The following is a 15,542-nucleotide window of genomic DNA, read 5'->3' on the forward strand; positions in this document are numbered from 1 at the left end:
ATAAACAACACCAGTGTGTGCAAACTAACGCGCCATTGTAACCTTCATAAAAGGATAAAAGGAGACGGGAAGACAAAGATCCTGAAAGTGAAGATAATACCACTACCACGAATGAGGGCATCCACAAAACGCTGTATTACTAGCGAAACTTACTGAGCAAAATGGCATGAGACACGGAACCAACAGTGATAACAGTAAACGACGAAGGTGTAAAGCCACTAAAAAACGTATGCTGAAAAGAACTAAGAACTAAGATAAAAACGGCGAGGCTAAAAGCTGTGAAACTGAGAGTGAAAGATAGAGACAACAAAAAACAAAGGTAAAGGCGACGCGAGCAATGAAAAGGCAAAAACCAGGCTCAAATCTATGAAGGATGGAAAAAACAATTAACAAGAGTACAGGGGCGGGGTTAGAATGGACGGTTTAAAGTGTTCCTTCCTAAAAACAAGATTTCTTTATCAGAAAGCATAATGGACTGTGTGCTCACACAATTCTTCGAATTCTTTGCGATTAGGAAGACATCAATTGTCTCCCTTTCTGATTTGGTTCTAGCCGTAGCGACGAACTCTGTGCTTTCGAGATTCCCCTAGGACAGGTTTTACATAATACAGATTGTTGTTTATTTCATTATCCCAAGTTTTCTACCATTTAGCTTCCAAGTTAGAATATTAATTTCATGCAGTCTCTATGGGGTGTACTGATTTTTCGATTACGTGACTGTGAGCTTTTGCAGCATACAAGTCGGCTCTTTCATTTCCAACTATTCCAATGTGGCTCGGCACCCAGCAGAACTTTATTGTATGCCCCTGTGTTGTGATTTTTTCTATGTTGTGTATTATGCTTCCTATTAATGGTTCAGCTGCATTTCTGGGATGTGAAGCTATGAGCAGACTGAGTGAATCCGTGTATGATGCTGTTTTCGATGCTGTTATTATTCTACCGACAGCTACAGAAACAACATAACATTCGGCGGTAAAAATGGGCGTATAGATTGGCAGTCTCACTATTTTTTCCAGTCTCCTTGTACTACCGCGCTTCCGACATAATCAGGTGTTCTTGAGCCGTGAGCGTAAAATTTTGTGTGGTAAGCATATTTTTCTTGCAATGTCAAGTATTCCTGTAAAATGTGTTCGCGTGGCGTTTGTTTTTTCTGAAAATGGGTTAACGTAAGGTGACATACGGTGGGCAGGCTGTACCATGGCGGCAGTGGGTCGAGCCCTGAGGTAACGTTAGGAAGGGTATCCAGTATTCCTAAACTTTGACAACTGTCCTCGAAGCGGAGAAGTAGAGGTCTGATTGACTGGGGTCGGTTGTTGAACAGTGTTCTGGACGTGCACTTTCAAACTATGGAATAACAGAGGTCTTTCCGCATGGAACGGATTTTCAGGACATATGCGCATGTGAGCATTGTTCTTCTGTCTGCAAGGGAGGGTTCATTGGTTTCGACATAGAGACTATTTATGGGGGATGCTCTATATGCACCAGTTCAGAGACGCAAACCAAGGTTATGCACTGGGTCCAGTCGCTTCAGATATGATGGCCTCGCAGAGCCATGCACAACGCATCCACAGTCTAGGATAGAAAGTACTACAGACCAGTAGATTTGTAAAAGACATTTTCTATCAGATTCCCACCGCTTTCGTGAGAGTATTGTAAGTATAATCAGGGACTGGGAGGCTTTCTTTTTATGACTCTTATGTGCGGCAGAAATGACAGTTTCTTGGCAACTGTTACACCCAAAAATTTATGTTCATGTTTTACTGGAAGTATAATTTCATCTAAATACAGGGTGGGATCGGGCTGTAAACTTCTTTTGAGCGAGAAAAGGACAGCAACTGTTTTTTGTGGGGAGAACTTAAAACCATTTTTGTCTGCCCAAACCGAAAGTCTGTTTAATGTCAGTTGTATCTGTCGTTCACAGGTTGGTAGGCTGGAGGATGTACATGCTATTTGAAGGTAATCGACATATAAAGAATACATAAGGGACTCTTAAAACATCTTGACTATGGAATTCATTCTCACGAGAAATAGGGTAGCACTTAAAATACACCCCTGAGGAACTCCATTCTCCTGAACGAATTTTTTGGAAACGGTGGAACCTACCACCTTTTGGAAAGGGTGGAACCACCAGAATCCCCTTACCCCGGACACGCCGATGCCACGCACGGCTAAGCGCGGGTGCTCGGGTCCGTGTTGACGCATGCTCACCATCATCCCCCTGCGGGGATGTCCCTGCGGACGCTCAGCAACCCGTGGTGTCGCAAGTCATCAACGTCTGCATGAATCAGACGCCCCTGTGGTGGAGCAGATTAACTTCGGCAAGGGTATTCGTGGCGTCTTGTGAAGCAGATTTGTGGCTGGTGTCCAATCGAGAGGAGTGTGAGGATCATATGATGATGTTCGGAGATTGGTGAGGAGTAGGGTAAAATGGGCAATGTCCGGCAGGATACATCGGTAGAAGTTTAACAGACCAAGGAACTCTCACAGCTTGCGAAGCGACTTAGGCCGAGAAAAGTCGCGGAAGCCGCGCACCTTACTGTGCAAAGCCGAATTCCCTGCTCTGTCACATCACGACAAATCAACTTCGTGTCGCAGACGCCAAAAAATGAACTTGGCCGGATTGATGACAAGGCTCTTTTCTTCGAGGCGTAAAAAGACCAGCGCTGGTGTTCAGCGTGTTCCTCAGATGATGAACTGGGAACCAGCAGATCATCGACGTATGGGCACAGAAAACGCAGACTACGTGTGACTTCGTTCTTGAAGCGTTGGAATGTCTGAGCAGCGTTCCGCAGACCAAAAGGCATGCGGACGTACTTTAAGAGGCCAAACAGTGTGACAATGGCCGTCTTAGGGATATCTGGAGGCTCCCCTGGGATCTCATGGCAGGCCTTCACCAGATCAACCTTCGCAGAACGGCCGCAAAGTCGTGCTTATGATTGACCGGCTATCGAACCGGCATGGTGCGCCCCCTGAGGGCACAATAGTCGCCGCAGGGGCGCCACTCGCCAGGGTCACGCTTCGGCACCGTAGGCAGCGCAGAAGACCAACTGCTGGACGACGGCCAAATTATAGCCAATCGCAGCACATGGTCTAAATCGCGGTGCGCAAAGGTGAGAGGGTCGCCAGCAAGACCGCGTGGCCGGCAGACGAACACCGGGCCCGTTGCTCGAGGTTGCTGGGCCTCGTGGTGGCAGCAAAATCGGCCAAATTCGCAGCAAAGGCTGAGGACGGCAGCTGCAGACCAGCTTGGAGGGTGCTCGTGGCCGGATGGGTGCGGCCAGATGGAATGTCTGCCCCCAGGCCAAAAGTGGCGAGAAAGCCCGCTCTGAGAATGGTGACCACACGTCCGCGACCCTAAAAATTGTTCGGAAGGCGCTGTGTAAGCCTAAATCGAGGGTGACTGATCGCTCTCCTTAGATTGCGATTTGTGAGGTATCCACCGCCTGCAAAGCCGCTCCTGGCACAGCGCATTGCCGATCGAGTCGGAATGCAGGCATGACGCTAACCCAGTCTCGGCTGTGCACCAGGAACCGTCATCCCGAGATCTTGTTGGTGATGTACAGCAGGCGGCTGAGCGCAGATCCAGTCTCACGGGCCGCCATCAGTGACTCGCCGGCGCGTTTCCCGACCACAGGCAAGGCTCCCGTGACTGGTGGGCAGAGGCGCCGAACTCGCGGTTGTATTAGAAGAACCCATCCCGGATTGATCTCTATCGGTGGCTGTAACCGGGACGATGGTGCAACCGTCGGTGAGAGCAACGTCGGCAGTGGTGAGAATTCGACGCGAGCACTGCGGCGTTTTTATACTCTTTCTTAGAATAAATAACGAAAAGATTAAAAAAAAAGGTTTTCACGAACTGCTCGATTTTATCCTCGAGACCTAACGGCCCGTCGACAAGACTGGACGAAGGGGCGGACGCAACTGCAGGCACAGAACGCAGGCCACAGCAGTCAGAAACACGGTCAGCCAACTCCGCCAGCTTAGCCAATGTAACGTCACCTGCTGCGGCCAGGACGACCGAGAGGTTCTGAGGCAGGCACTGAAAGAACAGCTCACGGAGTAGCGGGCTGTTCATCCATTGGGAGGTCGCCGAGGAGCTGTCGCATGCGATGGAGGAGCTGACATGTTCAACGATCGCCAAGGCCCTCGGCGCTCTGCAACTGCTGCAGGCGGCTGCGCTCCGAGACGGTCTTAGGGGTCGGAATGATGGCCTTGGAGCGGTCACTCCGGGAGGAGGTTTTGCCCTTTTCCAATACGTCGTCATATTTTTCAATCTCCTGAGGGGAGGGGGTCAACACAGCGTGAGGATACTTTACGCATTGTGAAGAGATGCGGCGAAGGACGAACACAGCCTCCGGTTGTGCGAATCGAGGAAAGGTTCTAGGGTCAAAATTGAGGGAGCTGAACATGAACGCTGGCGGTGTTCGCCGCGGCCGATGCATGAGCACGGATCTGGGGCTTGGGCGCCGCGCCAGTAGCGGTGTTTTCCGCGCCCATCACGTCTGGGTCCTGAAACTGTAGAAGGATGGAGACTTAGTCCCCTACAAATTAAACGAAGTGCGACGCGGACGAAAGAAACAGGCCGAGAACCACGTGTAGACCTGCTTTTATTTTCGCCTTGGAGCGTGGCTGCGCGCAGTAGGCGCCAGCGCTTGTTGCGAGCAGAGGCGGCGCGGCACAAATGATGGCTATGGCCTCGTTACCATCACCATGTACCCGTCTCGGAGTGTTTATTCCCGGTGCTAACAGCAGCGACCAACGCATGTATTAAAGGTGCTTGCCACAGGGGGTCTTCGGAGGTGTATTTGGGGCTGCACTTTGGACAATACATTTCCGTCTCTACTTTTTCATGGTGTGAAAATGTAGCACAGGCGTCCATTAGGCGTACACTGCAAAGAAAATCTGGACTCACTGCAGCAGTGCAATGTGTTCGTGGTTCACACTCGCGGTGCAACGTAGCAAAACATTGGGTGGTAACCACGTTGACCAGCATAGAAAGTGATGTTGCAATGCCGATCATGTACCCAATTCTGGGCGAGTGCACTGTGAATACAGTGTGCTAAACGTCCCCACCTGTGGATACCGGGCGAAAGGTTTTCTCGTTCTGCTTCCGTGACGCTATCGCTATATGAGCGCCGCGAAGTTTTGGCTCGTGATGCCTCCTGCGAATAGGATTCAGAGTTCGACTGCAGTTTTGACACATTGGGTCAAACATCAACGCGTCCAGTCGAAGAAACCAAGAAATGTACTTTCACCGCACTATCGTGACCGGCGCATCTCAAACTTAATCGGAAGATTAGCCCGAGCTCGAACACATCACAAAATTAAAGCAGTTCCAGCCAGCGACCAAACAGCAAGTCGTTGGAACGCTCCGCTGGTTCAGCAGCTGCGGATAACGGGCCCCTCAAGCAAACAGAGGTGCTCTAGGACAAGAGACAATCTTCCCCAACATACTTACCAGACAAATATTTTGTAGTACTGTACACGATAAGCACATAAATTTGACAGGCCGGGTTAGTTGCTTGTAACCAAGGGATTACAAGCAAGTACCTGGAGTACCCGAGTGGAAAATCTATAAGGGACTAGATGCCATGTTGACGAAGACTGAAATGATAGGGAAACGTAGAAGATGATACAGCGCAAGACATCCTGGCATTTGCTGACAGAAAGGGGATCATGCTTTGTAATAACAGTTAAACTTGTGCAAGTTGGCGCATTCGTGAGGTGTCGTTAGCCCGAACATGCGGATGACAAGCAAAAAACAACCATTAATCAAAAATTCAGACATTGAAGGCAGAAGCACCCCTTTAAAGATAGGGCTTTTTTATTTGAAAAGCAACGAGCATTTCACTGCAGATATAAAGCTCGCATGAAATATTGTTTTTCCTACCTCAGTGCTAAATATACTGAAGCACCCGGATATCGTAGAGTATTAGTGATTTAGGATCAGCAGAAGGCGTGAAAAGAAGAATAAAAATTGCAGAGGCAGTTTCCCGCAAAGCTGCGATGAATGAAAATGCTGCTACACAGGTGTATAAAAGGTGGTATAGAAGGTCAAAAATTAAATATTTATAGTATATTGTCACAAGTCATATCTCGCAGTCACTGTCAAATGCCGCCGTGTTCAACCCTTATGAGAGCTTGAGATTTGAATTCAAGCTTGATGCAAGGCCATTTTGCCGGGATGATGCATAAGGAAAAAATCAACGAGACCGACCAAGTGAACAATACGTCGTCCTTGCTCTCACATCAAACCCTATTTTTATGGCTTGTGAACTAGATTCGTGGGTGGGAGTCAACACGTTATATCACCTTTTTTCAGTAGGCGCCGTTTCTTTACTCCTCAGAGATCTTCATATATAGACATAAGTGCAGGCATATGAACACATGCGATGCAAAACAGCTGGCTGACAAATGGTAGCCTCAGAACAACCAAACAGATGTGTGCAGTGCGGCGCGATTAATTTTCCTGATGTTTTAAAAATAAGCGAAGGGACGACAACCCAATAATGCCGAAACAGCAATCCTGATCATTAAAACGTGTTCAAAGACGAGCCTTGCTGCATGTCTTACGAAGCGTTTTCAAAGAAGCGCAGATACCATTCAACCATTCTAAGTCCCAACCTTCGTCCAATTGTTTGTTTTTTTTATTTTATGCAGACTATAGTCAATGCGGGCTGAGCTACACCCATGATCCCGATTCAGGCTTTCATGTTGACGACTCAGCCACGGGTCGAATTCTCGGAGGTGCTGAAGTGAAGACTGTTTGGCCATGGATGGTTCAGATACAGATCAAGGACAGCAGGAACAATAAGGTATGCCTGCGGTTTTTCGATCTCGTTAGATGCCTGCGGTATTTTTTTGCATGTGAGCTAACTCACAGTATGCGCAGTGCACTAAACCGTTTATTCAAAGGAAAGCTATCTCTCTATCACGATTCTTTGTAACTACTCATATCACTCGTATACAGTGCCAGGTTTTGCAAGAAGCAGGTAGGAGAACAGACAGTGGGAGATTATAAAATACGATTGGAGGATAGCAGGTGGGGATTATTACTACAGAACACATGATAAAATCATTTTAGAATCATAAACAGCTGCTTCAGCTAACTGGATAACCGGAAAAGTGCCTGGATATAGTAAAAGAAAAATGAAATAGACTTCGCACCTTTTCTCATAACGCGCAGGATGTGGATGTTCTCGCCGAAAGGAGTTGTAGTGATCACACTGTGAACAGGTCTCGAATCGACCTAGACTTGAAAAGAGTACGCAGGAAACTATCAAGGAAGAATCCCATCATAAAGTTAGCGGTAGGAGAGAAAGTAGAGAAATTCAGAATCTTGCTGCGAAGATGTTCTTCTTTAACTGGGGACGATGGTGTTTCTGCTCAAGCAGCGAATGATGATCGTACAAGTTTTATTACCGAGTGTGAAATGGAAGTTGTGGTAAATTAGCTAAGCACTTTCAGGAGACGAAAGATCTGAATATAAAAGCCGAATCAATAAGGCCTCTACTCACACATGTGCCATATAACTGGTAGAGCTTCAAAGTTAATGAATAAGCTTAAGGTATCAGATATGAGGAAGTATAAGATGCAGAGAGTACTGCATGCTCTTCAGATAGGAAGCGGCCTAAAAGATTTATGCCCAAACATACAAAACGTGCAGTATCATAACCAGTAACAATAAGGTAGCTACGGTAGCCGAACATATCTTCATAGATGTCTACAGTAGCGAAAATAATGAAGACGTTATTCGTCGATGCAGTGGAGCTGGTGAGGGACAGGGAACTGCAGGTCCCTTGGAGCACGGCGAGAGATTGTGCAGCAAATATTGGCCACGATGTGTACGCAATGCCTATTGAGCTAAAGGGTGCGGGAATCTTGGATGGATCCTAATTACTGTGATACACAGGAAAGGGATGTCAGTGGGAGAACGTGTTTACTAATGTAATCGCTAATACAATCGGATCAACCTTTGGCTTCATCAACCAAGGACCAGGCTGGCTTTTGTAAACACTCTACTGCAATAGATTATGTTTACACTCTCAGTGAGGTCGGAGGGAAATGCGTGGAATATAACCAAACCTCATATACCGGGCGTTTCATCTAAAATGATCCGCCATTTTATTAACAGGCTTTTTAAGTTAAGGAGAACGCCTCTTGTCGGCATAGCATTGCCATCTTTGTAGCACACCAGAATGCAGCTAAGACGTGCTATTTAGTAGGATGATTGAGTAATATAAAATATTTAGGTTTTTAACTATTACTGCTTGCCTCCTGGTATATACGAATGGGGGTAGTAATATCTATATCAGTTTTCCAATTTAGAAAACACAATTTCCATGGGTACTCTGGCCGAACAAAGTTTGCCTAAATAGCGCCAAATTACATGCGCTTTAAAAGAGCCGGCAGGCAGAACAACCCTTGCTGTCCACATGAATCATCGAAATGGCCAGAACTTTAAGTGCCACGTCACCGAGGGCAACAAAGCCTTTCAGGCTTTCAGGCCTGGCGGTTGTTGAAGCCGCTGTTAGGGGAACAATCTTAGTCATCGTACGAGGGCGAAAGTTCATCTACTGCATGCGCTAGAGTCTGTCGACATTTTTGTCGATTTAATTGATATATTTATGATCTAGTGTAATAAGGATGAGCGTGCGCACAGATAGTGCGAAAGCACAATTTCGCGAATTCGAAGCAGCTCACCGGTTTCTATGAAGCGTGACGTTCACGGTGGCGTTGGGGAGACGACAAATATATAAATAAAATAATTATTGCTGCGGCTGGATTTGAACCTGCGCCGGACCGAACAGATCAGCATTTCTGGCTACGGCACGAGAGCACTAGGCTATTGCCGCAGCCGATCACGCCGTGTTTTAAACAGCAAGACTCAAACTCTCGCGCTGAACATTGCACGTCGTCTTCATCAACTAATACTGGTTTGGTTTATGGGGTTTAACGTCCCAAAGCGACCCAGGCTATGAGGGACGCCGTAGTGAACGGCTCCGGAAATTTCGACCACCTGGGGTTCTTTAACGTGCACTGACATCGCACAGTACTTAGGACTCTGGAGTTTCGCCTCCATCGAAATTCGACCGCCGCGGCCGGGATCGAACCCACGTCTTTCGGGTCAGCAGGCGAGCGCCGTAACCACTGAGCCACCGCGGCGGGTCGTCAGTTAATACTACTATCAAACCAATATGCTTGTTTTGAGCTATATGGCGGTAGTTACAAAGAGATATTCGCTACATATGTTAGCGTCACAAATCTTGCCGCAGAAACATTGCACGAGCGGAATACGCGTGGTCCTTGGCACCATTACTGCAAAAATGCAGCAATGGAGCATACCTCGGAGGCTTGCATTTGGTAATTTGGCACTGATGATTAAAAAATTGAAGGCGCGCGTAGTTGGCTGCCTCAGTTAGTAGACACCTCAATCGCGCTTCAAGTACGTGGCGGTGGTGGCAACCTGCACAATATTGTGGTTTCGCTAAATATTTCGTGTTTGCAAAGCTAAATGGTCAGCCATTTTTGTTTGCTCCGTTGCTGGGGTGTATTGGCTTGCCCGTTTCGACTTATTTGCAATGGTTTTTGTGCAAAATAAGGTTAATAAGGCTTACAGGGATGCTGCAATTGCAGCGAAATAGAAGAGCCGCTAAACGTCGTTGCGAGTGTTTTTGGATACCACGAATGCGTATTAAAAATAGGAATAGCCGCCTTCTATGCCTTGGTAGAACGATTGCAGGAACATGTCACTCGAGTTGGCAAAAGGCAATTAGCATTATGTAAGATTTTCTCGGACTAAATGTGGCTATATAAACACAAGGCGTTATTTGATAAAAAGCTTCTTTGAGCGCATTTGACTACCGGGTACATTGCAAGCGCTGAGAGATTTGTGCGTGACTACATATGTAACGGGATGCCTTATTACTGTATGCGCTGGCGGTCACGGGGTACTTAGTCATGCACGGAGATTGGGGTTTAAAGCAATGAATTCACTTCGGTTTCATTTCATTTAGTTTTTGTTTTGCCGTTGATTTTTCCCGATGCCCTGGATAGATATGACTAGAATCCGTCACTCACACAGGCGGATTGTGGAAATCGAAAAGAATTGTATTATACCTCCTTTACATTATCTAAGCGTCTTCCATCCACTACACATCGACAAAGCGAGAGCACAATTCGCGCTTATTAGTTGCTCCCCGCAGAGAGCACGCCGGGATACATGACCTCATTGTCCTCGTTTTCCAGTTGTAAACGCGACTAAAGATTTATATTCATTACGATAGTTTGTGGTAATAAAATTTATGAAACAAACAAAAAAGAAAAAGGGCGCTGTTTTACCAAACATGCCATTGCTGGGCCTTCTTTGCTTTTGAGGCTGATACAAAAAACATTTCGCCTCTAATTTCGTCATTTGTCTGTCTTAGAAGAGCATTTATTGCCGATGCCATAGATTAAAATTCTACCCCAGGACATCGTTTCTCTAGCGCTCTACTTTCACACCGGATGCTTTGAAACGCCAGGCTGCGATTTCTATATTATCTATTATTTATACCTGCAGCCAGTGGAAAAAATACACTGTTAGGGTCATACGAGGCTGGTACTATGGAGGATCGTTTATTGTGAAATTTCAAAATAAGCGCGTATCTGCTAATGCTAACCACTGGAGCAGTCCTCTGTATCGTCGCTATCTTATATTAGTTGGGGCGCTCCTTCTATGTCGCAACAGTTCGCAATACGGTAAGCAGGCACACAGTGGGAGTCCATCGTGTGCTGACAGGTGTACTTACCTAGCACAGGCAGGGCTGTAATACTTATCAACTCGAAAGTGTCATTTGTTCGTGAACGCAACTCATAGACGACACAGGAAAGTTACTTGACGTCCCTGCAGGTAGGGTGGAATTCGGAGCTATGAGGGGGAACATGAAATGAACTCGTGAATTCCAGAACTGGCAAGAATTTCGCGAAGCAAGCAGATGCTCTGTTTTCCGAGTACTATAGGCTTCAGAGCGCACAGACAGGGTCAGAAAAACGAAAATTCACGCACGAATGCTGTCGAATGAAACAGCGTTTGTAAGTAGGCGCGATGCGCTCTATGAGTTTGGAAGCTATGCACATGTGCTGGTGAGAGGAAAGTTGGCAACGTGGTATTGGGGGTTCCTTCTGCCGCGTGAGGTGTCTACTTCACTCTAACTACTTCACACTGCCTGCTCCAGTGTAGGTAGAAATGGCGGCACCCGGGCGCTGAGAACGGTTGCTGTAGATGGCGCAAATTTCGACAATTCTATGTTGGTCCGCAGACCTGGCTCTTAAACACTTTTCGAAGCTCAAAATAGTTCTGTTTTTAGTAGCCTTATCAAGCGTGTCCCCAAAGCATCCCTGTCAAAGGTCTCCCCAAAGAAAAAAATTGGTTTTTGAGGAAAGGAAATGCCGCAGTATCTGTCTCATATACCTCGGCGGACACCTGAAGCGCGCCGTAAGAGAAGGGAGGAAGGTGGGAGTGAAAGAAGAAAGAGAGAGAGAGGAGTGCACCATGTTTCAACAAAGCAGCTAAACCTATAAGAACAAGCGACGCAGCAGCCCGCTACAGGTAAAAGATATACAGGGCTATACATTTGAATACATATGTTTACAAATTTCATGTGTCGAAATTGAAGATAGGAAATTGACACATTCGTTGACCTTATTTTGATTCCAGCCCGCAAAAAAGACACCGTTGCTTGTGAGCAGTCTGTATTGCTTATCATTGTGGCAAACATAGGCGCTTTCTGTTGCTGATACTTTACCACGCTAAATTAGAGCGTAAGTTATATTAGTACAAAATGTAAAACTTGAGAAACATTTTGATACTGTTAACATATTCTCAAACATATTCATCTGCTCGTAGTTTCTAAAATTTTGAATAGGAGGAATAACCGCGAAATTAGACGAAACTTAAGAACGGGTAGAAGAGTAGAAGAGCGGCACTACTAGCAACTGAAGTTTATTGAGAAAAAAGACATGTTGAAGCAAAGGTTGCTTCTGCGAATAGCGTACGTAACATCGTTACATTGCGAGAACTCATATAATGACACGTGGAACACGCGAGAGGGCTAAGGATAAAAATTGAAACAAACACAAAAAGAACAATGAGATGCCAGTCACATGTTTAACAGAAACCGGGTCTCTTTATCTAAAAGCGCCTCGGAAGGCTCACTAACACACATATCGAGCCCAGGTTTGCGATGTGTGCCGCATCTAAAATCTCCCTTTCAAGCCTCAACCGTCCACTTCCGATGATAGCAGCTTTGTTCAAGTGGGGGTAGCAGCCATCGCATTCCCTGCAGTGTCTCGGCAGATTAGCGCCATTATCGGGTTTCAAGGACCGGTAGTGCTGTCGCAGCCTATCGTTAACACATTGACCCGTCTGGCCAAAGTATACTCTGCCGCATCGCAGCGGGAACTGGTATACCACATCGGTTGCACAGTTAACATATCGGTGTTCATGCTTGGTCGTGCACGCGACACTGCGCCTACCTTCCGCCACGCGCCTGCAGAGTTGAGATAGCTTGCAGGGGGCTTAAAAAACAACTTGAATGCCTTTCTTACCTGCCACCCTCTTGAGGATATGGGCCATCTAGTGCATATAGGGCGCAACTGCAAGCAGGCCTTTGTTCATAGGGATCGCCTCCTCTTGACCACGCACTTTGTTCCGCAGATTACTCATCAGAGATTCCACCACAGCATGGAGAACGGAGGGTGGAAAGCCTGACTGCAGCAACTTATCCACTTGGCCCTAAAAACTACCAGCAGATTTGTGCAGGTGTGCTGACCTCATACAGGTCATGGCTATGCCTATCTTAATTAGCTTGGAGTGGCAGGAAGAGAAGGGTAACACGGCCTTTTTTGACCGCGGCATGTAGGCCCAGCACACGCGGTCATTGGCGCTAAAAGAAAGCTGCAAGACTAAAACTGAATGCACTGATCTTGCTGCTTTTGAAGATTGAAGTTTAAGGATTGGGAACAATGCTTGAAAACCGCAAATGCGACCCCCGCGACTGTATCACAATGGGCTTCGTGGTCAGCATTTAAAAAGACTAAGAAATCATCCACATACCTAAAAACGTTTTTAACACCAAGGTTGGCATCGTCAAGCTGAAGCTCGAGCTTGCGGTCAAACTTAGGAAGGTAAATTTCGCACAGGGCCCGTGCAACACAGGATCCAATGCAGATGCCCTGTTTCTGGGTGTGCAGGTTCCCTTCAAATTTAACAAGGGCTGCGCAGAGGTAGTACCTTAATAACTCCAAAAAACCCGCCTCTGTAGACACCACAACGGTTTTGGGTACGGTTTCAGTAGCACCGGCCGCAGGAAGAGGCGATAATCTCATTATACGAACGCTGCCTTTGGCTCTGCTACACAGACAATGAAATACCAGCCCCTGTGACAGTCGGCGAGTGCTACCTGTTGGAAGGGCGGCCTCACGTACTGGGGCACTTGCAGCAAAGTCATGGCACTTATGCTGCCTAGCTGCGCATCGTGCGCTTTTGAACAAAAGATCCGGATTCCGGAAAGCCCTTGCGGTGCGTGTGCGACAGCGTTAAATACTGCCATTCAGTTCGTGGTTAAAGAGCAGGAAACCGAAAAATTAAAACACATCAGTGAGTGCACTAAACAGCCGAATAAGGCTCGGTTCATCTTTAGCGCCTGCAGGCTATGTAACCTCTCCAAATTAACCCCAAAATTATTTTTTTTCGCGGAGTTCACCGAATTGAAATCAGGAAAGAAATTAACTCTAGTGTAAGTCATAGCAGGAGCGTACTCCCTAAAATAGCGCGACCTGTTTCTTCAATTCCAAGTTAGGCAATACAAATTAAGCGATGCATTTTTTTGCTGTGGTGCACATTCTAGAGAAAGAGAGGGTAATTGGAATAAAAAGCATTTCATATGTAGTACATCACGTTTTTTATTAAATAGAATCGGCAGTAGGCGCCACTTCTTCAAAAAGCTCTATGGCTAATGGGGTGGTGCTAACATAATTCAAAAAATTATATATCTGTCAATTTTTTTTTCACTCCGATTGCTTCAGACAAGGCGTGGAGTCCACGATCAGAGCATTAGAGCCGGTTGTTTATGATTTGACATAATGAATGCTAACATTTTCTTGGTTTGCAATGGTGAGAGCAAAAAATTATTCGGCCTACCTCAAACGCTCTGTCGCAGTTCTGTGTGGACGTGCTATCATCATTATCAACGAAACGCCAAAACGTCCACGGCAAAACAGCCGTGGACAGTAAAATACTGCAATAATAAGGCAAAGGAGCGAAAGTAAAGCTTGAAATGAATTGAAATGTATTTGATCAGCGATAATTATTTGAACAAAACGTTTCGTTGACATAGAATAATTGCTTAATTACTTATCAGCAAAAACCATTTGATGGTTGAATAGGCTGGCCGGAGATAAGTGGACGGGATAGCAACCAGGGCACCAAATCTGAAAAACAAAAATTGTTGATTGAGATAAAAGAAAGTACAATCAGAGTAAATAAATCGATATTTCATTAACTCTTAAGATAATTACGCCAAGTCAGTACTTAAATTAACAAACAAAAAATGAAAAAGAGGCATAGGGAGGCGACGAGTGCCGAGGAGGCGTCAATGCTTTCGCATTCTCCCAGTTAGCGTCGCCGCATTGATCTCTTTTTTTTAAAGTAATTTCTTTCCCTGGGACAGGATGTGCGGTCACTACCTGCCTTAAGTAGAAGCATTCCCTTACCACTTCGGGGGTTTCGCTACGAATCAAGAAAGAGCCACCTTTCGGCTCGCTTGCCTAAATCATTGACCATGCTTTTCGACTCATCCCTTGAGTCACTTAGCAAGAAAATTTCATCAGCGAATCAAAATTTACGAATGTGTTCTCAATTAACGCTTATTCCACAGTTGTTCCCTAACCAGGTCCTGGAATTCTCACTGGAAACAGGCGGTGAATAGCATTGAGAAAATCTTGTCCCTCTGCTCCTTCCTTATAGAGATGGGGTGGTGGAGTGCGTGTGGCAATTGCTCTCAAAAGGAAAAAAATATGGCCTTGGGAAGGGCATGTAGTCAGAAGGCAAGAGAACCACTGTACTTAAGAATAACGGAGTAGATTTCAATAGATTGCAAGAGTGCCAGGTGGCCGCCGAAAGATACGTGAGGGGATGAGATAAAGAAGGTTGCAGCGATATGGTGGCCGCAGCTGGGAAAGGTCAAGTGATTTGAAGAGACATGGGAGAGGCGTTTTCCTACAGCGGGCTTAATCTGGCTGATGAAGGTGATGATGATGAATTATGGAGGACTGTGGCGGCATCGCAGTGATTATAGACAAGTTCCTATCCTTTTACATAAGGCTTTTGCAGGACTGCTGCTGTTTCAACTAAGTCAAACGTTTACTTTTAATCTGTGAAGGCTAAAGGTCTTGGTTATACAGGTTATCTATAAGTTTATTGTTATATTATACTCTGCGCTTTTATCAAACACTGGTATATGGTCGATATAGTCTATTCTCCAGCAGCCTAGGCAAAAGCC

General features: G+C 46.1%; 2 protein-coding genes across 11 annotated transcripts in view; one reads left to right on the top strand and one right to left on the bottom strand.

The window, feature by feature from the left end:
• Nucleotides 1-15,542, top strand: part of LOC149360639 (complement factor B-like) — a 182,368-nt gene that overhangs the window by 125,632 nt on the left and 41,194 nt on the right. The window contains exon 11 of the mRNA XM_089572423.1: nt 6,661-6,815. Coding sequence (XP_089428549.1) covers nt 6,661-6,815 — 155 coding nt within the window. The remainder of the gene's footprint in view (nt 1-6,660; nt 6,816-15,542) is intronic.
• LOC149360640 (uncharacterized) overlaps nt 1-15,542 on the bottom strand; it is a 164,098-nt gene that overhangs the window by 63,807 nt on the left and 84,749 nt on the right. The window lies entirely within an intron of this gene.

This window comes from Amblyomma mixtum, chromosome 2, assembly GCF_055824585.1.
Source record: "Amblyomma mixtum isolate Tamu chromosome 2, ASM5582458v1, whole genome shotgun sequence".
NCBI lineage: Eukaryota > Metazoa > Arthropoda > Arachnida > Ixodida > Ixodidae > Amblyomma > Amblyomma mixtum.